The sequence below is a fragment of the Betta splendens genome, chromosome 12, assembly GCF_900634795.4.
Source record: "Betta splendens chromosome 12, fBetSpl5.4, whole genome shotgun sequence".
NCBI lineage: Eukaryota > Metazoa > Chordata > Actinopteri > Anabantiformes > Osphronemidae > Betta > Betta splendens.
Genome location: NC_040892.2, coordinates 11,442,933 through 11,464,773, shown reverse-complemented (window position 1 = coordinate 11,464,773; position 21,841 = coordinate 11,442,933). Strand labels below are relative to the sequence as shown.

The window sequence follows — 21,841 nt, the reverse complement described above, 5'->3', positions numbered from 1 at the left end:
GAGGATCATTATTAGAAAGTTACTCAAATACAAAAACGTTCTTGAGTTCAGATTTGAAGCAATTCTCTCTCTAAATTACTGTTTAGGTTTGAACTCTTTTACATACATACATTCAATCTGTTATCTATCTATCTATCTATCTATCTATCTATCTATCTATCTATCTATCTATCTATCTGTCTATCTGTCTGTCTGTCTGTCTGTCTGTCTGTCTGTCTATCTATCTATCTATCTATCTATCTATCTATCTATCTATCTATCTATCTATCTATCTATCTATCTATCTATCTATCTATCTATCTATCATACTTACTGTACAGTTTCTCCCCATGTTGATTCATCTTGTCCCTGAGTGTATCGGTTTACCTCTCCTCTTGAACAAAGCCCAGGGTCACAGAAGGTCAAGCCTACTGGTGACATCTGCTAATTGTCCTGATGGGCCGGCTTCTCTTCTCTTTCAATGACGGCTTCTCTGTAGGCTTCTGGAGCTGGGACAGCACGGGCAGCTGCCACATTCATGACTTACCTCCACTCGATCATCCACCGCCCCCGACCCTCGACCCCTGTGGACCCTCTTTCACTCAATCATTGTGTGTATTAGGAAACTTTAACCAATAACATAGATTTAAAGATGGGGCTGTTATGTGAATTGAGAAGTTAATGAAGCTGCTGAAGGATGAAACAGACAATAACACATGAAGAGTCAGACTAAATACATAGGTTGTGGACATACGAGGAATAACTGCTGCACTTTTGGAGCTATTTCTTGGAGTTAACTAAATAATAGGAACAATTCAGACAGGACCAGTTTAAATAAAGGTCTGAGTTTAGCAAAGTGAAAATGAAGAATATTTTTAAAAAATGATCCCTTTCAATTCAAAGAGAGTTATATTTTTCTGTTCCGAGTTTAGTGACAGAAATTCTGAACAGAAAATTATATATTAAAAGCTCCTGGTAAACAGATCTGATCCCCTCATCAATAGGTCTCATAAAGTTGTTAGTTTGTCTCTCATCAAACTTCAAGCTCTTTGTAAGGATGCTCCACACGACAGGACGAACGGCTTTATGGAACCAGCAGAAGAGAAAAGATTTTACTTTCCTTTTGATGAGTCCATAAATTAGCATCACAAGCGTCGTTCACGTGTCCTACCAGCGTAAAATCTACCATTTGCAAATAATGACAAGCTAAACCACAATAAGAAACACGAAGGCAAAGAAAGGGGCACATTTTAACCAGATGCCCAGCAATAAATAACCGAGTGGGTGTCCCCCCAGCTGAGAGGGACATTTCCATTTTGAAGTGCCTGCGCGGGGGTCCCACGGGGCCGGAGCGTGTCTGCGCGTCCGCACAGGAAACACAGAAGCTGCAATTGTCCCTTGCAAGACGCATGGCTTCATTTGGGTAACTCTTTGAATGGGATGTAAATGTGCAGGCGCAGCGGCCGTATATATAAAAGCCTAGAGGAGCCGCGGACCAGCACTACCTGTTTCCTGACCGGAGCACGAGCAGCGGAGATGCAGCCAAACGCAGCCAAACTAGCGCTTATCCACAAGACACCTTTTTCTGTGGAGGATATTCTCGACCCCACGAAATTCACGAGGAAAATAATCTGTGCTGATGCTGCAGAGGTTGCTACAGGTGAGTGTGTTTGCTTATTTAGCACAAAGGACGCAGATCAAGTTTAGTGACGATAACAACGAGTGTTTCCTCGGTGCCGTTTCTGCAGGGCTTCCTTCTGCCAGAGTTGGACACACAGAGCAGAACCGTTCCCCCACGGGTGAAAGCTGCAGGCCAGAAGACGCGAGCCAGTGCGCAGACAGGGCGAAGAGCCGGCGCGTGCGCACTGCCTTCACCTTGGAGCAGCTGCAGATCCTGGAACGCAGCTTCCAGCGGTGCCACTACCTGTCCGTGCTGGAGCGCCACGCCATCGCCTCGTCCCTGCGCCTCTCCGAAACCCAGGTCAAGATCTGGTTTCAGAACAGACGCACCAAGTGGAAGAAGGAGCGTGTGCAGGGGAAGGAGGCGGAGGAGGAGCGCGGCTTCGCAGCATCCTTCTCCTCGGCGCACCCCGCTGTGCGCTCGTCCCTGAACTACGGGCCGCTCTGCTGCCAGCTGATGGCGCCGCTGCCCCTGGTGCCCTTCTCTCGGTTTTACACATGATGCACGGTGCTCTGAGGGACTGAGCGCATGGACCGAGCGCCAACACGTGCGGAGAAAACATCCAGCAGAATATTATGGCGCAACTCTCGAGGAGAGCTGCACGCGCCAAACAGGACTGATTTCAAAAATGAAATGATTAAGAAATGCTAAACATTTCTAATGTAATTACACAGTAACTTATTTTGATAAACGTTTTTATTAAAGTTTTCTTGTTGGTTTTCTATTATTAGTAAAAAAAAAATGTGAGTCTCTTTAAGTCCTTCACTAGTGTTAGATTCGTTTTGGGCTTTTAAATGTTAAAACAATGAAACTGTTGCTGGACTGCTGCTTGTGCAGTGTTTTGAGAAGGATGTACAGTAAAGAATAAGAGAGAAAGGCCTGCTTTACAACAAATAAAGCATCTCGTATGCAAAAAGAGCACATGTGATGCAAATATAAAGCTCATCTGAGCTTCCTGAGTGAGAAACTGTAACAAAGAGACTAAGTGAAAAGACTGATTGTCAGCAGTGGTTTGAGTTTGAATGTTGGCCAATGACAAATTCAGCATCATTCATATAATTAACTCACAAGTGGTTGTAAAACAAAAAACAATTGTCCTCAGGCCACAGACAAGATTAGAAACAATGTGGAATAAAACTCAGGAAGAGAAAAAGACGAACAGGAAGTCAGCAACGTTTTTTTGTCTGCCGTTAAAAATGTGTGTAGCACATTTTGCACAAATGGATCCAGCGCGTCTGTATGTACTTTGGACATGTTGCTAAGTTTGGAGTCAGGCGTCGCCAACATTTTGTTCAAATCTCAGGCTGAACCTGCCGACGCAGACAACTTGATGCATGTGTGTTCGCAGCTAGAATAAGTTTTTGGGTAACAGAACCATGCATGCGGGAAGCGTTTCTTCTAATGAAGTTTAATCAGGGGGCATTCTGTATAAAACACACACACACACACACACACACACACACACACACACACACACACACACACACACACACACACACACACACACACACACACACACACACACACACACACACTTTCCACAGCACATCTGTATGCAATTTAGGGCGTCCTCCTATTTTTAGATGTCAGGGGTTTCTGGACCCTCCACGTCCAGTGATAACAGAGAATGAATTCAATCTTACATGTTCACATTTACTTATTTTGCTTTTATTTCAACAACAAAAATAATCAATAATAAAATAATAACTGATAAGATGAAGTTTCAGCTGTTGGTGAAATTGTATTCCTGGCAGCTGGTTGGAGCAAAACAGAGGAGAATCCACCTCCATCAGTGATATTAGAAACAGATGGAGCCGACAGAAAACAAATCAGTGCACACAGATTTCTAATTAAATCAAAGCCAAAACTGTGATCACAAAGGAAATGAGTCAAATGAGAACAAATGTGTTTTTCTTGCATGGTAGATGATCTAAGACGCCACAGGGCTGGTTGGCTTTCTATGAAGAAGCAGTTTAAAGTCAAATCAGCCAGATCAGTGTGGATGTTTCCTGGTGTCACAGCTAAGCAGGTCCAAACTGGTGCAGTTTGCATTCATCACACAACCCCATGCCGTGTTCTGTTGTACGTGAACGTCTACGTCTGTAGAGTAAAGGAGGCACTTTCTTTTGCCAAAACACGTTAAACTTGGTTCTGCTGCCTCAAGACATCCAGATTCAAAATACATCTGAGTTGTTTTCTGTCCAGTCTTTGCTTTGAATCATTTATTTGAAAATGTTTCTTCCTATCTTTCCTCCCTTCCTGGGAGGAATGTGGCAGACGCTCCTCCCCTCTGCAGAGGGATGGGTGAGGGGAAAGGGGTGAAGGGCCAGGAAGGAGATGTGACTCAGGCCGGAGCAGAGGAGGAGGAGGAGGAGGAGGAAGCAGGACTGGGCAGGGAGGTGTGTGGTTCTGCTTAAAATCCACTCTAAGCACACGCAGCACGGCCAGAAGGCGGCTTTAAAGCAGCCTTCTGCACAGACTCTAGTGAAGGAAGAGGAAGCAGTCCAGATCTCTACAAGCTCTTTCTTTTTGTCTGCATGATATTTCATGGCCTCTGATTCGTCTTCAGTCTGGTGAGTCTGTGCATCTGCAGGTCGGATGTTAGCGTTTTTGTCACAGCTGGTGCGATATTAAAGCCTGTTCTTGGAGTACGTGAGCATCGAGTGTCAGGGGAGCGATGAGAGCTGAAGTGCTGGCGCTCTGGGTCGCTCTGACCCTGTGCTGTGCACTTGTCTGGACCCACGAAGCCACAATACAGAACCCGCTTTCCGGGAGCCGGGTTCAGAAGAGAGAAGCTCTAGGACTTCAAAAACACAGGAGAGCGAGGGATGAGGCAGGCAGCGACAGTGAGCCTGCTGCAGGGTTGGAGGAGGAGAAGGCCAAACCAAAGAAGAAGAAAACCCCCGAGGAAATAGAGGCAGGTAAGAATATATTACCAGATCTGCTTTTGAGATTTTACAATATCCGGTCATGAAGGTGTTCCTTTAAATAAAACGTGGGCCTCGTTCCTGGCGTCTGAGCCAAGACTCTGAAGATGCACAGACCCAATCAGTCTTGGATTTGGCTCAAACCCTGTTATCTGGTCCACAGCCTTTCTCCTTACCTCAAAACCTTTGTTAAACCCATTAGAGTGCTTTGTTATGGATTAAACAGCTGGGGAGGTTTTGTTTGAATACCTCTATGATTCATAGGCGACGGGAGCAAAACCCGGAGTTCTTCGTTTGGTGCTCTGGCATTTTCTTGGCTGTGTGGCTGCACTGCTCCTGCTGCTTTCATGACCTGCTTTCGCTGCCAGCGAAACGCTCAGTAGCTCGTTATGTTACAGCACAATGGTCCGAGCTCCCATCATGAGTGTGGCGTGGCGTCTGTGCCTCAATTAGGTCTGCGAGGCACAAAAGCAGGCAGCAGCAGAAACATTTCCACTATGACTTTCCACTATGACTCCCAGACGGGAGTTACGAGACGCGCGGAAGAATTGCGTGCGTTAACTTTCCGCTGACTAAAGCAAAAAATAATAGAGGCCCAGCAGGGCTAGTTACATAAAACTTAAAGAAAACCCAAGAAGCAGAGAATGTAAACAGAAGTCATCTACTCGTCTTCAGTGCTCATGACCAAGGCCCTGTTACATGCAGTGATCTTATCCAGCTTCATTTGTCAAATGAAGTCAAAGCTGTGCGTCTGTCTTGGGGCCTTTGGACGGAATCATGCAGCTCAAAGTGCTTCAAATCAAAGAATGAGGCCAGTAAATGAAAAGCATATAGTGAATCCATTTGGTTCCCGAGCAAAGTAAACAGGAAGAGGTTTGAGGTTCCTTCACTCTCTCTCTCTGTTGTGTAACATTACTGTGTAGTAGTGGTCTCTCTGTGCACCCAGGGTGAGGGACGGTGTGTTTAAGGACCAGTGGAAACATCAGGAATCGTGAAAGAGAAAACTGTGGTTGTGGTTGTGAGGAGCATTAAAAACACTGGAGTCCTGAAAATCTTTGCAGAGCTCTTCTCTGTAATAATCCATACATTCAACAGAAAACCACCCACTTTTTATTTCCCATCAGGCAGTCGAGAGGCTTTAACTCAACTCCTCCACATGTGTGGAAACAACTTCTAGATCTGAGGGTCTGTTTTTCAGCCTGTCTGCTTCAAATCAAAGACAAAAGGTGCTAGAAACAAGTATTAACAATCAGACAGGCTGATGCCACTAAGTTTTATTCATTCCTCAATAGCCACACAAAGCGGCTTACCATCCACCAGTCGGATCTTCATTTTTAACTTGTTCTATTGCTTCTATTATTGAGCTGTGTCAAACAAACCTGTTTTCATCCCTGTGAAGCCAGAGCAAAGAAGGCGGCAGAGAAGGAAGCCAAAGCCAAGAAGCAGAAAGCTCCTAAACCCACCAAAAAGCCCAAACCCCCCAAACCCACCAAGAAACCCAAACCGCCCAAACCCACCAAGAAGCCGAAGGCGCCCAAACCCACCAAGAAGCCGAAGGCGGCGACAAAGACCCCGACCACCACGCAGCCGGACGTTGGGCGTCCCTTCCTGGAGGAGGAGGAGGAGGAGAGGCTGCTGATCGAGCTGGGCCGGGACAAATGTACGTACAGGAAAGCAGCTTCAGCATCACCACATTCACCGTCGATTCAATTGTTGGCACATTACATGTGTGCAACCTGATAACATTCCATCTCTGCTCCTTCCAGTGATTCCACCTCCGACTCCCAGCAGCACAGAACCCGTTGAGCCAGACTGGGGTAAGACTGGCCGCTCAGTCAAGCGCCTCCTGTTGCTGCTCATAAAATGAGAAACTCGCCAAAGTAAAAGCCTTGTGTGTCTCGTGTTGTCGACTAGTCTGTTTTTTTTTTTTAACATTTGATTTGTACAAAACCTAAATAATCAGCTGCTCTGCTTGTGGCTGGTGCCAGTGAAAATGTTCTGGTCTCTCAAAGCCTGTGAAAGGATATTAACATGTTTTATTTCCCAAACTGACTTTTAGTTGGGGGCCAACGACAGACGTCAGGGAATGTTTCATCTGGATTTCAAATTCACAACATGCAGTAAATCTGGAAACACCTGCATTTGCCAGTTATTTCATAGACTTGGCTTCTTGTACACAGTGATAGTTTTATAATGCAACATCTCCAGCTCGATCCCGGCTGCTGGGACGCCAGACGTATGGTTCATCAACAGAAGGTTTTATGGAGCTCAGGCTGTGATAGACCTGATACAGAGAAGCCACGTGCCAAGAAACACATTACTGTCAATGTAAGTGGGCTCTACTCATAAACAAACGTGCTGTAATTTTGTTAAAGTGCCAAATCGACATCTGGACAAGAAGCAAACCACCACAACCGAGGTCATCATGTACATACCAGGTATCAACACGCGGCCATGTCCATTTACTGCCTGCAGTAAAGAGGCGCTAATCGCGGGTTTGCTCCTGTTCTAGAGGAAACCACCCCGGTGCCGTATGTGGACCCCCTGTATGAAGAATACGATTACGGTGAAGGTAAGTCCAGCAGTAGGATGCAGTCCTCCTCCTGAGCTTTAATTACAAGGCAGCGTTCGATCCCTAGTGACGGTCTGATCCTTCATCCACAGTGGCTGCAAGGAAACAAGAGGAGGAGGAGGAGCGAGCTCGGAAGGAGAAAGCAGAAAAAGGTATTTGAATGTTCGGAGAGGTCGAGATGAACAGGATACAGTGATAAGCCTACCAACATTGTGTCTCCCACACACACACACACACACACACACAATGCACTGACCCACATTTAAAACAGAAAACACGCGGGGAGGCGATGGCTCACTGTTCGAGCACATATGGAAATATTTTGTGTGCTGCTGCTTGGTTGGAAAAAAAAGAAAGACACGATCTGACACGTATTGTTTCCTCATCATGGTCTCAAAGCGGAGCGACTGAGGAAGAAGTGGGAGGAGGAGGAAGAAGAGAGGCTGAAGCAGATTTCAATCCCCGCTGAACCCAAAAGTAGGACTCTTCAGCGTTTGATATCTCAATGTGGCTAAAAAAAGCATCGTCATCACGAGGCCTGTTGCAAATGTGACGCTGTTGTGTTTTGCAGCATGCGTCCTCATTCTAAAGAGACCGTGCTTGGACAGCTTTATGACTTTTGCCACGCTCTTCTCGCAGTATGTCCTCCCCTGGGTTTGGAGTCTCACCGGGTGGACGACGACCAGCTGCTGGCTTCGTCCCAGTCCCACCACGGCTTCACGGCCCAGAGGGGGCGCCTCAACATGCAGGTAACGGCTCGGCCCCGCGTTCGTCCGGCGCGTCCGCAACGGCTAAAGCCAAGGCGTCGGTCGTCCGCAGGGCTCGGACAACGACGAAGACCTCTACGGAGGAGCGTGGTGCGCGGAGCCCGAGGACAAGAACCACTGGTTCGAGGTAGATGCCCGCAAAGAGGTGGAGTTTAGTGGCGTCATCACTCAGGGAAGGAACTCGGACAAACAGTGAGTCCTGCAAATGCTCCAAACATGCAAACGAGCACCCATCAGTAAAACTACAGTGATTCTGTTCCTTCCTAGTGAGGACTTCGTTTCCTCCTACTTTGTGGCCTTCAGTAACGACAGCCGCGACTGGACTGTCCTCCACGACGGCTACGCTGAGTGGGTGAGCTACACCACGTCACGCGGCTCCGGGTAGAAAGGCAGCGCGCTTACGCGTCTTCCTCGGATCCTCTTTCGCAGCTCTTCTACGGTAACGTGGATAAGGACACGCCGGTGATGAACCAGTTTTCCGGGCCCGTGGTGGCGCGCTACATCCGGATCCTGCCGCAGAGCTGGAACGGCAGCCTGTGTCTGCGGGCCGAGGTCCTGGCCTGCCAGCTGCCCAGTCAGTACCGCAGTGCATCACACAGCACCACTGGCCCAGTCGGTTCTCAGCAGGACCACACATCTGGTCCTGGGTCTGGGCTTCGGAACGCTCTCACTCCCCCTGGAACTAAAACAGCTTTTTCCAGTCCTGGACTTGGTTTTATGCAAGTCTGATGACATGCAGTCTCTTTCACAACCTGACCCTCATAACCTCAGTGTATTACACAAGTGTCTCTCGTAAAACTGCCAAGTGTTTTCACCATTTCTCATGAATAAAGCTAGCCAGCTATAAAGCACAAATGTAGTCTGACATGAGGCGCTTTGCTGCTTTCAGGCGCCTACCGCAGCGAGAATGAGGTCAACCCATCGGACGACCTGGACTTCAGGCACCACAACTACAAAGAGATGAGACAGGTAGGAAATGTAAACCAGGAGCGGCGCTCTGCCAGTGTCACACATTTACTAGCTCCTCCTCCTCCTCATTTCCCCAGATGATGAAGGTGATAAACGATGAGTGTCCCAACATCACCAGGATTTACAACATCGGTAAAAGCTCCAAAGGCCTGAAGATGTACGCCATGGAGATCTCCGACAACCCGGGGGAACATGAGAGTGGTACAGGATTACAAATGAACACGCACATGTTCTACACCTACTGTAAAACCCACTGCACGGGCAGTGCCTCAAAGTTAATGGTAGTGGTGAATAAGAGCCAGACGGAAACGTTAGCATGTGTTCTGCCTTTTAATGAAACTGTTGTTTTAAGCAAACTTGACCCGATTCTCCTCCATTCTGAAAGCTTATGATTAAAAGGTTTTGTCCCAATGATAATAAAGCTGTTGTTACCTTTTCTCCATCGGCGCCAGGTGAGCCAGAGTTCCGCTACACGGCTGGTCTCCACGGTAACGAGGCGCTGGGCCGAGAGCTCGTCCTGCTGCTGATGCAGTTTCTCTGTAAGGAGTACAACGACGACAACCCCCGAGTGCGGCGCCTGGTGGACGGCGTGAGGATCCACCTGGTGCCCTCGCTCAACCCAGACGCCTACGAGCTGGCCTACGAGATGGTACGATGACCCTGGAGCTGTCGCGTGGTCATGGTGGTAGAGTTTCGGAAGCACGCTGTAGTATTTGCCCTCAGTATTCAAATGTACTGCGGGTTGACACAGCCAAAAAATGCAAAGTGATATGTAACGCTGTAGTGTCCTGTGACACCTGAAGTGGTCCTTCGTGTGCTGCAGGGATCAGAGATGGGAAACTGGGCACTGGGCCACTGGACGGAAGAAGGTTATGACATTTTCCAAAACTTCCCAGACCTCAACAGCGTCCTGTGGGGAGCCGAGGACCGAGGCTGGGTGCCTCGTATAGTCCCCAACCATCACATCCCGCTCCCAGACAACGCCCTCAACGGCTCCGTGAGTTCCTGTTCTGACATCATCGGGTGTCATTGTAGCAGGTTCCCCTCAGCTTAACATTTCTCTCGCTTGCGCAGCTTGCTGTGGAGACCAAAGCCATCATCTCCTGGATGGAGCGCAACCCATTTGTGTTGGGAGCTAATTTGCAAGGAGGAGAGAAACTGGTCGTTTACCCCTTCGACATGCAGCGCCCGCCCATTTCAGTAAGGCCGCTTTCCAGCCGCCATCACTAAACAGCTTCAGCGGTGTAATAGTCCTGCTCGACTGTGACGCAGTTAACCGACAGCCGGCGCTGGAGGTCCAATTCTGACATGAGCGAGGAGACGTGGGCCCGTATTCAGCGGCAGAACGAAGGGGCCCTGAGGGAGACGCCAGATGAAACCATGTTTCGCTGGTTGGCCATGTCCTACGCCCACAGCCATCTGACCATGACGGAGACCCAGCGAGGCTCCTGTCACGGAGATGATGTCACTGGGGGACAGGGCATCGCCAACAGAGCCAGCTGGAAGCCAGTGGTGGGCAGTAAGTGCGGCCTCAGGCCAATTCACAGGCATCACCCTCGTGGTCAGATGCTGACCATGCGGCTGAGAATTGCCTCTTTAAATCAGCTCAGTGTGCTTCACTCACAGGTATGAACGACTTCAGCTACTTGCACACCAACTGCTTTGAGCTCTCCATCTTCTTGGGCTGCGACAAGTTTCCCCACGAAAGCGAGCTTTCGCTGGAGTGGGAGAACAATCGCGAGGCTCTGCTGGCCTTCATCGAACAGGTGAGAACGGGACCGATGTTTCTACCCTGAGAACGGCCGCCCACCTGCTGTGGGTTTTTACGGTGCGTCATCATTTCCGGTGCAGGTCCACCGAGGGATAAAGGGCGTCGTGAAAGACGTGGAGGGAAATCTACTCGTCAACGCCACCATATCAGTGGAGGGAATACGACACGACGTCCGAACTGGTGAGTTTGTCTCTGTGGTTCCGGTTCTACATTATAAAGTCATCCTGATCTGAACTAGTGGCTGCTGCGTTTTAGCTGCAAACGGTGACTACTGGAGGCTGCTGAATCCCGGCGAGTACAAGGTGACGGCCAAAGCCGACGGCTACACGCCTCAGAGCAGAACCTGCGTAGTCGGCTACGACCCCGGAGCCACTTCCTGCAGCTTCACTTTAGCCAAATCCAACTGGAACCGCATTAAAGAAATCATGGCTTATCACGGCGAGAGGCCCATTCGGCTCGTCACCAAACCGAAGGTGGTGAAGGCGACTGCGGCCAGCGCGGTGGCGAGCAGCACCGCCGCAGGGACGGACCCTCGCTCCAACTCTGCGAGGGGAAAGCGGATAAGACAGATTTTGCTTAATCGCAGGAAGCAAGCCCAAAAAAGACGTCAAAGCTCCACCACAACAACAGCAACCACCACCACCACAACGACGACAACAACAACTACACCACCACCTAAACCCGAGAGTACGACCCCCTGGTACGACTCCTGGTTCCCGGTGGACGGCTGGTCCACAGAGAACCCGTTTGATAGCGTCATCTTTGACTCCATGCCCACACAGGACTATCATTTTGAGTACAGCATCGACTGACCACCTCTAGTATGAGCCCACCTTTGTGTTCGATGGAGACACAAGCAAATCATTACTTCACAGCTTGAATATTTCAGAGGAATTTAATATGCAGAAGCGACGTTTGTTTTAGAAAACTCATTATGAGGAAATGATCTGGAAAATAAAGGCTCTGCTGAGCAGAGACTGTTTGGCACCAATCCAATAAGACAAAAATAAAAGAATACATTTAGTTACGTCTCCATGAGAATAAATATACATCTTTGTTACTTTCAAGGCTTTGAAGTTGTGTTACTCATTTACTTTACTGCTAAATGCATCTGACTGAAATAAAGTTTCTAAATAACTGTACTCTACATTGTTTAGTCTGTGCAGACAGAATTTCAAACCCGATATCTCACTTTGGATGTTAGCTGCTAAATATTAGCATGGCAGCAGTGTCATTATCATCAGAACTAACATACAAAAACTTGCAAAGTGAGGAAGATATTTAATGAATCCAGAACACAGGCAATAATGATTCTGTATCCCTCACAACCACCTAAACAAAGTAAGGAATCCACAGTCCCAGTTCAAACTTCTTCCTTAGCTATGGTCCTGGTAAATGTCTGTGCTGTTTAACATCCAGGATTGATCCACTTCCACAACTGCATCCGTTAGTGGTCAGCTTAGCTCTTTTTGTTCCTCCCGCCTGTGTATCGAAAACTCTTCAGTGGGTTCTTCCCGTGGGACTTCTTCTACGAGCGAGAGGCGGTTGTTGCAGAACATTATCGCATTAACACATTCCAGAATGACTAGTGACACTTTTTTCTAATTCTAAACACTTTTGGAAAGTTCAATGGGGAAATTTAAAAGCCTGTGTTTTAGGAAGAGCCAGGGCAGGTCTTTTACATAAGGGTCTGGGAATTCATGCAAACTTGACAGCCTCTGCTGCTCTAACGTATTCATGAGCATTTTACAAACAAACTAAAAATTTACATGATTCTTGAGTAACCAACTGGCCCCGGCCATGGCGCTCCTGTCACCCAGGTTGCGGGTTCAATCCCCTCAATGAGCGGTCGCATCAGGAAGGGCTTCCGGCATAAAAACTTGCCAAATCTAGAATGCGAATTATTCGCTGTGGGGACTCCTGACCAGATAAAGCTGAAAGGAGTTACCTTCAGTAACCGACTAAGTGACTGCAGCCACAAACTACTTTGGGTCCTGGTAAGAAACTGGTAATTTCTACACTTCATCTCATCTCTAGGCAAATCTTACCTTGAAACTGTTCTTCACAACTGCTTCAGGTTTTGTTGTCACCTTTCTCTTCTTCCTCCTTCTGTTTGCAAGTGGATTCACCACACCCCTCAGGGTCTCAGGAACTGGAACATGTCAGTGACGCATTAGTTGTTTGTAGGGAAACCTTTGTAACAGTGTGTGTGTGTGTGTCTTACTGAGGTACTCTGGTACGTTCTTCAGGTGGGGTTTGACCACAGCAGGGTGGAGGTCTTTGTCGTGTCTGAGCAGCTGCAGATCTCGAGGGTTATCCTCAAAATATGTCTGATTGACAACAGAAACATCCTATGAACTCTAGAAATCCAGTAAAAAGCCACTTGACACTGTTGATGCACTGATTCTTTCAAAATTAAATTTCAGACAGTAAAATGACCATAAAGCAATCCCATCTAATACTCAAGATTAACTGACCTTGAGCTTCTCTGAATTGAGCAGCTCCTGTTTGATCTCCCTCAGTCTGGCCTCTCTCACTGCCTGCTTTGTCACGGAGCGCATGGCATCCTACAATCAAACAAAAAAAAAGGATCATCCACAAACCAAAAACTAATTTGGATCATCTGGAACTATTTTTCATAGAAAGTAAACTAAAAGACATATGAGACAGCCTGGCTAGAAACAAACTTAACAGTTTGTTTAGAGGCAGCTGCATTCATTATCAAAGGGATAATCCCTATGGTCAAGTTGCATTTGCTTTTTCACTTTCATGCATTAATAAAATATCTTAAAATATCTTAATTTTTTACTTTAGACGCAAACCCACTAGAAAACATTTTTAGTTACAGTCTTATTCATCCTTAATGGATTTGTTTAATAATTTGAGCCTTAACTGTATATGATGATGCTTACCCTGCACCTGTACCTGAAGCCTTCAATCTCCTCCATCTTAAACTGGTAAGGTTTTAGAGCACAATCTGTGTTATCTTAAAAAAACAAAAAAAACAAGCACAGCCTTATGAGTATCACTTTAAAACATCAGAAAGACCAGCAGACTGACCAGTCCTGTGTTTACCTACTAATGGTAATGATCCACAGCCCTGCTTAAGACAATCACACACATTTGTTCCCTTTGTTTGATCTGAACAACTACAGTTTTAAAGCAGTTTCCAGGCTTAGCCTGCACATTTACAACTGAAGATCTTGTCTGCGCTCAGAGAGGATTTTTAAATAAAACATCAAGTTTCACTCATCTAATAAATGTGGCTAAGAGTAATTGTTACCTATTGTAAGAGCCTCCTCCACCTCTGACAGCAAACTCAGCTCAGTGCGAGAGATGAACGACAGAGCGGTGCCAGGGTTGTCTGCTCGCGCCGTTCTGAACAGCCAAAACCAACAGAGATCACATAACCACATTCAAACTCTAAACATGAAGTAACAACAAATATGCATCTAAACACGCATCTTACCGTCCAACTCGATGGATATAGGACTCAACGGTTGTGGGGAAATCAAAGTTGATGACATTGGCTACGTTGTGAAAGTCCACGCCTCTGGAGACTCCATACTCCTTGTCCTTAGTCCTATGAACACATCATTTAGAAACTAGCAGTCTAGATTAAAGAACTTCCTCTGGCCCATACTATGACTCAGCTAACAACTTTAGAACACCACCATGCACAAGATGGCACTGTGGGCCACAGACCCGACATGCCTGGTTTAACATGACTACAAACTGCTGCTGGGCAGGCAAATAAATGTCAGTGCCAGATGTTTAACTCTAAGCATCCAACCTTCAACTAAATCCCTAATGATGGCCTAAATTAGTGGAGAGGAAGCGAAGTGTCACAGATGAGTCTGTGTGGAGTAACATTATACAGCTAATGTAGTGCCCTATTTCTAATCAAATTAGATTTAGATTCCAGATACAGAGCCGTAATGAACCAAAGAAGACAGACTATTTCAGAATGACTGCAGGTGCTCAAGAAGCAACAAATCTTTTAAATGAAATGAACAAATGTTTTTGTTCTTTATCCACATGACCAAACCAAACCAAAGCAAAGTAACTTGGAGTTATATTACATGGCACAGCTATGTTTAGTTGCTACTGTTGAGTAAAACACTTGCAAAAATGACCCCAGAATTTTCACAGAGCATACAATGAGGTGTGGATGTCCAGCGCATTAAATTGGTAAGAATTCTGTTTTTGTTAAAAAGATGCTTCTGGACTCACTTTCCTTTCCCTGTGGCTTTCTTCTTTCCTTTGCCTGCAGTTATCTCAGAATTAGCAGTGGGATGAGCCAAGCTATGCTCGTCTGTGGCAATAATGTAGTCGTAGAACCCCTGGTTGAACTGGGTGATGATGTGACATCTAGGGAAGAGAATGACTTATGATATAATTATGCTGAACAACAATTCACTCTCTCTGCTTAGTTAAATGTTTTTGCTGTAGAGGCAGAATCTGCAAAAAATAAACAGTTCCGTAAAAAAAAAAACGTCTCACCTGGACTGGACTGGCAGCTCTGAATTGAGCACGCAGGCAGGAATAGCAAACTGTTCAAGGAATAGTTTGAGCCTGTAGCATCTGTCCACTGTCCCCACAAAGACCAGTGTCTTTCCCCGAACCAGTTGCAGCTTCAGCAGCGTGTAGATGAGCAGGAACTTGACCTCCTCCTCACACATTATGCTGTACTGCTGCAGCTGGCTGCTGTCGGGCAGCAGCGATCCCTGTAGCTTCAGGATCACCTGAGACAACACAAACATTATTAGCAACTTTGCTGCAGCTTTCAGTATGACCACTAACTTTCTAACAGACACTTGATTGTGACATTACAGGGTTGTGCAGCAGCAGCTCCTTTAAGGCCTGAACGTCCTCTGTGAGAGTAGCAGACATCAAGAAGGACTGGTAGATCTTGGGCAAATGGCTGTAAAACACCACATGCAAATAGGTTAATGTAATAAAACTTTTCCACCATATTCACATTGTATTTTGAGGCTGTGCTGACAAAGATACTGCAGAAGTATCACTTTACACCAAAATTATTACCCAAAAGCTAAGCAACACAGCTGATCATGGGCTTTTTACAGGCCTCTGTTGCACATGCTTCCTCACCACAACAGGCTTTTCAGGTCTGCCTCAAACCCAAAGGAGAAGACCAGGTCGGCTTCGTCCACCACCAGCATCTCAAGAGATGAATGCAGGACCAGGTTCTGAGCATTGAGGTGGGCCAGCACACGTGACGGTGTCCCTACAACCACGTCAGGCTTCTCCATTAAGATGGGCCTGTTCAAAAACAAACAGTATTTATAATAAATGAATCTAACCAAGACCCTGACTTCCAAACTTAACCACATATATATAGATTCCATATGTCAGGCTGACCTCTGTGTGGACAGATCAGCTTTGCCAGAGATGTCGGCTACTCGGACGTCTCGCGAGCAGTACGCTGTTAACTGTCTGATCATGGTCTGAACCTGCTGACCCAGCTCCTTGGTTGGAACCAGGATCAGAGCTCTCACGTCCTGCTCACGAACGCTCTGAAAGGAACAGCATCAAGTGGTGAGGAGGATGAGTGGGATGTTTTGTTAAACCGACTTTCTTTTCATACGCACCTGTTTGGAGGCCAGGAGCCGCTGTATGACAGGTACGGCATAAGCAGCCGTCTTTCCAGACCCAGTCCGGGCCCGAGCCAGAAGGTCTTTCCCCTCCAGGGCCAAAGGGATGGCCTTCTCCTGGATCAGAGTGGGCTGCGACCATCCCAGATCTGCAATCGCCTGGGTCATAAGAAAGCACAATCAACTCGATCACATTTACGTAGCTGGATGAAACATGAACTGATTGTGCTGCACAGAGATGACAACTGTCCTCTTAGTTGTTATATTACGACCCAAATCTTAAACATATGCTCCATGACTCCAGGACGGTGCGTCCTACAAGAACTGTGCGAGCACACTTGCGAGGAAAACCTCATTTCTAAGTATGTGACAAACTTGTTCGGTTGGATCCTTGAATCAATCTGGCATCTGTGAACACACGCCTGTTTTGCCTTACTAGTATATGCTGCGTTATGACAACTAAAAGCTAAGCTACATGTTTGTTTTAGTTGAAAAACACGAACATGCTAACATGTTAGCATAGCGCAAAGCCGTTAGTCGAGCGTTAAAAGGGGTTTCTGTCATTTCTTTGCTTGGTTTCGACTTCAGTCGTTGGTTAAACGCGGATTTTCAGAGTTACTGGTCGTGCCGAACAGTTTGTTACCTTTAAAACTCGGTCGTCTAAGCCGAGCTCGTGAAAGTGCAGCCTTTCCGAAGCCATTCTGGAACACGTGTGTCGCGGAGATTTTACGTCATGATGCCTTCACGGTCCACCACCCAGGCTCGAGATGCACCCTACGTCCTCATCCAATCTGTACCGCGATTTTTAAATTTCTTTAAAAAACGTTTAAAAATTGATCTTTATTCGTCAAATAAAAAAATAAGAATAAAAATCAAAACTAAAAACAACTGTCTTTTCCTTAACTTAAGGATTAACTTCAACAAAATCCTGTTGTCTACATGTCCCAGTATCACGAACACACCATCTACTGTACAGTACATGCCCACAGATCTACTGTAAATATAACCTAGATGAATCCCAGCATCACTTACGAATTATGAAGACTATGTCATTATTATGATCTGTTACATTTGGTGTTTGTCAGGTTAAGAATCAACCACACAGGTTCAAAACTTAAACTTTTTAAAAACAGGATGAAAGTCAGCGATCTCTAGACATGAAAACATGGAGGCAGACCCAAAGGATCATTCACACCTTGGGGAAGGAACTTACACAAAGATAAGTTTGTACATGAAGGAGCAAAGAGGATGAAGGTCGACAAGACCTCAGCTGGACGCCAGAAATTCAATCTGTTCAATCTGGAGGCTTAAAGTGTTAATGGGTTGATTATTGTGTCTCTAGCTCTGTAGTGATGTGAGCCTTTCTCAATCCAATATTACAAAGCTCTACTTTTTTCTACTTTTGCTCCCCCCATACCCCCCTGCTTTCATAAGCGAATCTTAATGGATGCTAATGAGAATAAATGCAGTGCCCATTTCTGGTTTGATGAGCGTAAACAATCCAGGCAGAGCCACGAAGACGTGCGCTTGTGCTCACGGAGCAGGAGGGAACGGGGAGAGAAGGTGTGAGCGACACGGGTTATTGAGCATCATTCCCCGTACGGTTGCTATGGAAACCAGTTTCTCACGCGTGATGGTGATGATGCAGGAAGTTCCAGCTCCTCATCACCAGGCACAAAGAGAAAAGCTGCAGCGTCTCAAGCGTAGGATACAAAAGTATAATGGTAGTAACACACAATACGTTACTGGCTTTACATGGTCATTACAAGAATGATTAAAAGCATTATAAAATGACATCTTACCATAAATAGTGGAACAATGTGACAGAACACCTGCCTTTAAAACCTGCCTGAGGTCCTGACGCTGGGTTTCACATTAAAGACTTGTTTGTACTTTAGCGAACACTTGCTTCCACTTTGAAAACACTAGTTTTCAATCAGCAGCCACAGCTCCACTACGTCTGGCACATGATGAGCGCCTCCTTTCCCATGTGTGATTTACCAGCACCAGCGCCAAACGCGGTCGCCTTGAAGATGAGACGCCCGCCTGCATTCCACACAAGCCTCACGGAGCCTCCACCTTCAGAGCCCACCGCTTCCTCTGTGGTTTATTTCAAGTCAGTGTCAGTGTGACACTGGGAGAGAAAGCGTGCGTGGCAACGGGCCTGAGGTGCTTGAGATGTTACACCCGGTTGAAGCTGCCGCCAGACCGAGCTACAGCCATTTATCATGGAGAAATACATGACAAGCGGCCTTCGCAGGCGGTTGCCCTGGGTTTATACAAGAGAAAGCCCAGATCACATTCCATTTCTTCACGTGCATTTCAACTTCGGGGCCTGTGTGTGAGTCTTTGCGAGCTGCCGGACCAGACTCAGATCGTTTATTGTGAGAGGAGGGTTGAACATCCACTGCTCATTTGTGGGGATGCGGAGTCGGGTGGTGCAGCTTCAGACACATCGCTCAGGTCTGATAAGGAAGCGTTAATGGGATGTGTTGACAGCTTTGTGCGTCTGCCACTGCCTGGGTCGAGTCTGCAGGCGGTGACGACAGCTGACGCCTCCACGGGGTTTTAAAATAGTGAAGTCACACGACGCGGTTGAGCACAGTCTCCACGTGGTTTCACTCCCAGTCTTTGCTGACAGGGATCAGCAGCCTTTTACTGCACCGTCACTGAGGTTGTGGTTTACACACGTGAACGAATGATACCTATGGTATAATCATGTAAAGTTTAATGCTGTGTCTTTTATTCTGAGTGTCTGAGCTCAGTCTGAGCATATGATAAGAGAGGCAAGCTTGGCCCAGACGACGGCACCATGAGCTGATATCAACATGACCAGCATGTCCCAGCAGGGGGCGCTGCTCTGTCATCTGAGGTCATCTGAAGACAGACGCTTCCTCACGTGCATCTACTGCTGAAGTACTTGTAGCCGAGGTAATCTAACGCATTACTCACCAACTCCCTGGAGATGCTGCTTGTTTACCTGCACCATCGATGTGCTTGCGTCAGCTTCATAAGACTGACTGCTGAATCTCATTGTTTACTACGGTGATCTAACATTTGGAACCATTCTCAGGGAAACCAGCGCTAAGGATGAAGAGGAGGCCGGGGATCCACATCATCTGGGTCAGGAGAACCAGAAGCAGAGCAAAGACAAAGGAACTGGACTCACGTCAAACAGGTGGTCCAGATGATTTGGCTTTGGATTGTATGGTAATGAATGTGTGTCTGAGTTTAGCATTTCTGTTGAGTAGTGAGGTTGGCTTCAAATCAACACAGCTGCAGTTTTAACGATCACAGAGGACGTTTAAATGCGGGTCATCAATTTTGCTGTTGTTCCTTGTTTCCACAGTCAAAGCTAATTTTCTTCTTGCTCTGCACACGGTTAATGGTTTTTGCTTCATGGCTTCCTTCCTGCTGCTCTGTCTCCATCCACCCCAGTCGGCCCGGATGAAGATGGATGTCTCTGCCGCAGCCCCTGCAACAGGCTGCTCTCCTCCGATGAGCTAAACGGCGCCGTACGGAGAGGGATGCGAGCAGTGCAGCGCTGATTCCGACAGTCATGCATTTAATTTCATGCCAGAAAACCAAACGTTTCAGATTTGCAGGTGCAAAGCGAACAGAGTTAATGCATGAAGTGAGCAGCATCTCCTCGAACGCTGCTCAGGCAAATGTTTCCTCTGGTTTGGTTTGAACCGAAGCTTCTCTACTTTCAAAACTAATCTGAAACTTCGAATGTGAACCAGATCTGGGTCTAGGTTTGCACTCACATTATTATAGTAGGATTAATCATGTTTTAGTTTTTATTATTGTAAAATCTGTCGCCCCCAAAACACTGGAGATTTAAAGAGCATCTGTATGAAATAAAGTCCATATGCTGCGTCACTGTTCTGCTTTTTGGGGGATGAAAGTCACACAAAGCTGAGAATCTAATCTCAGGGCTCTGTGGAAAACACTTCAGACAGACGGTGAAACAGGAACAAGCAGGAAATTCTGGGCTTTAGATGAGTCTCACAGTGATTTTGAAGCATATTCACTGTGTCTCGTGGCTCAATGTTCCCCAGACTGAACAAAAACACAATCTGGATGGTTTAATATCGAAAAGCCTGCATCAAGCTCACTTACTGGATTTTGTGCATTGTAGGTGTCTTCTTACTTCATACTTTCTTTCACTGGGAGGTAAAAGACAATAATATCAGCTTTAGAATCAGGTAAATGCACCTGCAGGTTGAAAACAGGGAGAAGAAAGCTTAAATTTAAAATGTGTAATGAGATTGGTTATTTTTTATGCTTTTGAAGATCTTCAAACAAGACTCATGGCTTTTGAAGTTTGCAGTTCTACCATTAACAAAGTAAATCAAGTAAACAATCTCTGGTGAGACCCTGGGACTTATTCAGGGTCTGGGTTTGGTTGTTCAGTTCGTGACACACTCATACTGAAGGGTGTGGTGGCAGCACCACAGAAACATGGGAAACCAGGCCGTTAATGACGTTCAGTCCCTCAGAACCGACGGTCGCCCAAACGTGAAACTCCAGAGGCCAAGAGGAGCCGCGAAAGCCCCACCAGCCTTAATCTTCCATTCGGTTTGAGCCCCCGGCTGTAAAGTAGTCGCAGCAAACGCTGGACCTTTTCCCACTTAAAAGAAGCCCCTCCTGGGGCCCGGTCCTCCGAGAGCGGCTCCCAGCGGCGAGGATCGCTTTCAGCTCCGCGTGGTTCGGCAGCTGCTGCAGGAGCTGAAACTTTTCTGCCCTGAATTCAAGCAGCATCTACCAGCGCAGAACTAGACAACGCCCTCTCCTGCCCGTAGGCAGATTTTAGTTTTTGATGTTTCTCCAGTTACATCGGCCTCTGTTTATTTTTTATAATAAATTAATATTTTTCCCATCATCTTCAGGCGCATTAAATATTTTTCCTGTACATGTAGCTGTTCATTTGTTTCCTGCGCCTCCACATGCAGTATGTTCAATGAAATCTCTGCTTCTCTCACTTGTGAACTATTTATTTCACTGTAGCTGCATTACTTGCATCTCACACACATGATACTGTACAATGAATATAAGTAATCAGCACCTTGAGGGATGTGATGGGATTCCACTGGCACAAATTTCGTTCAGACGCGTACATTAACTAAAAGAAACTCTGTCTAATTTCTAATTACAAATTATTTGTCATAGTTTTAGTCTTAAACACTGAATGCTGGCATGGAATTAAGTAATAAATCTCTGATGTCGTTAATATGAATAATATGAATCTAAAGCCAGTGCTGATTCTGCCTCAGCTCAGCATTTTTTTATTTCCATGAAACTAAAGGGAGCAGCGCAGCCAGATGACACTTTTGAATCCCTAATGAAGAGTGTATCTGTGGCTTCACAGTGACTGAATGACTGACTTCACTACGATGATGAAGCTCAGCTCAATGAGATAAATTGGTCAAACACAGCAAACCCCCTTTTGATTGTGCTGGTATTTTCGGTCTCTTTATAAAGTAGATTGAATAAAGAGCCCAGCGGAAGTGAAGCAAGTGCATATAGTGTTCCTCCTCCTTGACTTGACGCTCACTCC

General features: G+C 46.4%; 3 protein-coding genes and 1 long non-coding RNA gene across 5 annotated transcripts; 3 read left to right on the top strand and 1 right to left on the bottom strand.

Moving 5' to 3' along the window:
• The first annotated feature begins 1,326 nt into the window (after positions 1-1,326).
• Positions 1,327-2,815, top strand: pnx (posterior neuron-specific homeobox). The gene is made up of 2 exons (XM_055513364.1): positions 1,327-1,639; positions 1,728-2,815. Exons 1-2 carry the CDS (start codon positions 1,426-1,428, stop codon positions 2,159-2,161), a joined length of 648 nt encoding a protein of 215 aa, XP_055369339.1. The 5' UTR covers positions 1,327-1,425; the 3' UTR covers positions 2,162-2,815.
• A 1,207-nt stretch (positions 2,816-4,022) lies between these two features.
• On the top strand, positions 4,023-11,808 carry aebp1a (AE binding protein 1a). The gene is made up of 20 exons (XM_029169176.3): positions 4,023-4,581; positions 5,987-6,247; positions 6,354-6,404; positions 6,963-7,025; positions 7,100-7,159; positions 7,252-7,311; positions 7,559-7,636; positions 7,799-7,908; positions 7,979-8,118; positions 8,194-8,278; positions 8,356-8,500; positions 8,816-8,895; positions 8,973-9,096; positions 9,348-9,544; positions 9,719-9,892; positions 9,970-10,095; positions 10,168-10,414; positions 10,522-10,661; positions 10,747-10,846; positions 10,922-11,808. Exons 1-20 carry the CDS (start codon positions 4,338-4,340, stop codon positions 11,476-11,478), a joined length of 3,042 nt encoding a protein of 1,013 aa, XP_029025009.1. The 5' UTR covers positions 4,023-4,337; the 3' UTR covers positions 11,479-11,808.
• Positions 11,543-17,081, bottom strand: ddx56 (DEAD (Asp-Glu-Ala-Asp) box helicase 56). 2 transcript variants are annotated; one of them, XM_029169216.3, is made up of 14 exons: positions 16,925-17,081; positions 16,279-16,440; positions 16,049-16,203; positions 15,779-15,949; positions 15,500-15,590; positions 15,170-15,411; positions 14,900-15,037; positions 14,136-14,249; positions 13,950-14,044; positions 13,579-13,652; positions 13,144-13,233; positions 12,891-12,996; positions 12,715-12,818; positions 11,543-12,194 (listed from the first exon to the last, which is right to left on the bottom strand). In XM_029169216.3, the coding sequence occupies exons 1-14, from the start codon at positions 16,979-16,981 to the stop codon at positions 12,126-12,128; spliced, it is 1,668 nt and encodes a 555-aa protein (XP_029025049.1). In that variant the 5' UTR covers positions 16,982-17,081; the 3' UTR covers positions 11,543-12,125. The 2 variants fall into 2 exon arrangements, with proteins under 2 accessions (XP_029025049.1, XP_029025050.1); XM_029169217.3 differs by having other exon boundaries at positions 11,543-12,191.
• Positions 17,082-18,360: 1,279 nt separating this feature from the next.
• On the top strand, positions 18,361-20,285 carry LOC129604924 (uncharacterized). Its single transcript, XR_008696272.1, has 3 exons — positions 18,361-19,212; positions 19,355-19,459; positions 19,720-20,285. It is a non-coding gene; the product is annotated as an uncharacterized LOC129604924 (long non-coding RNA).
• Positions 20,286-21,841: the final 1,556 nt, after the last annotated feature.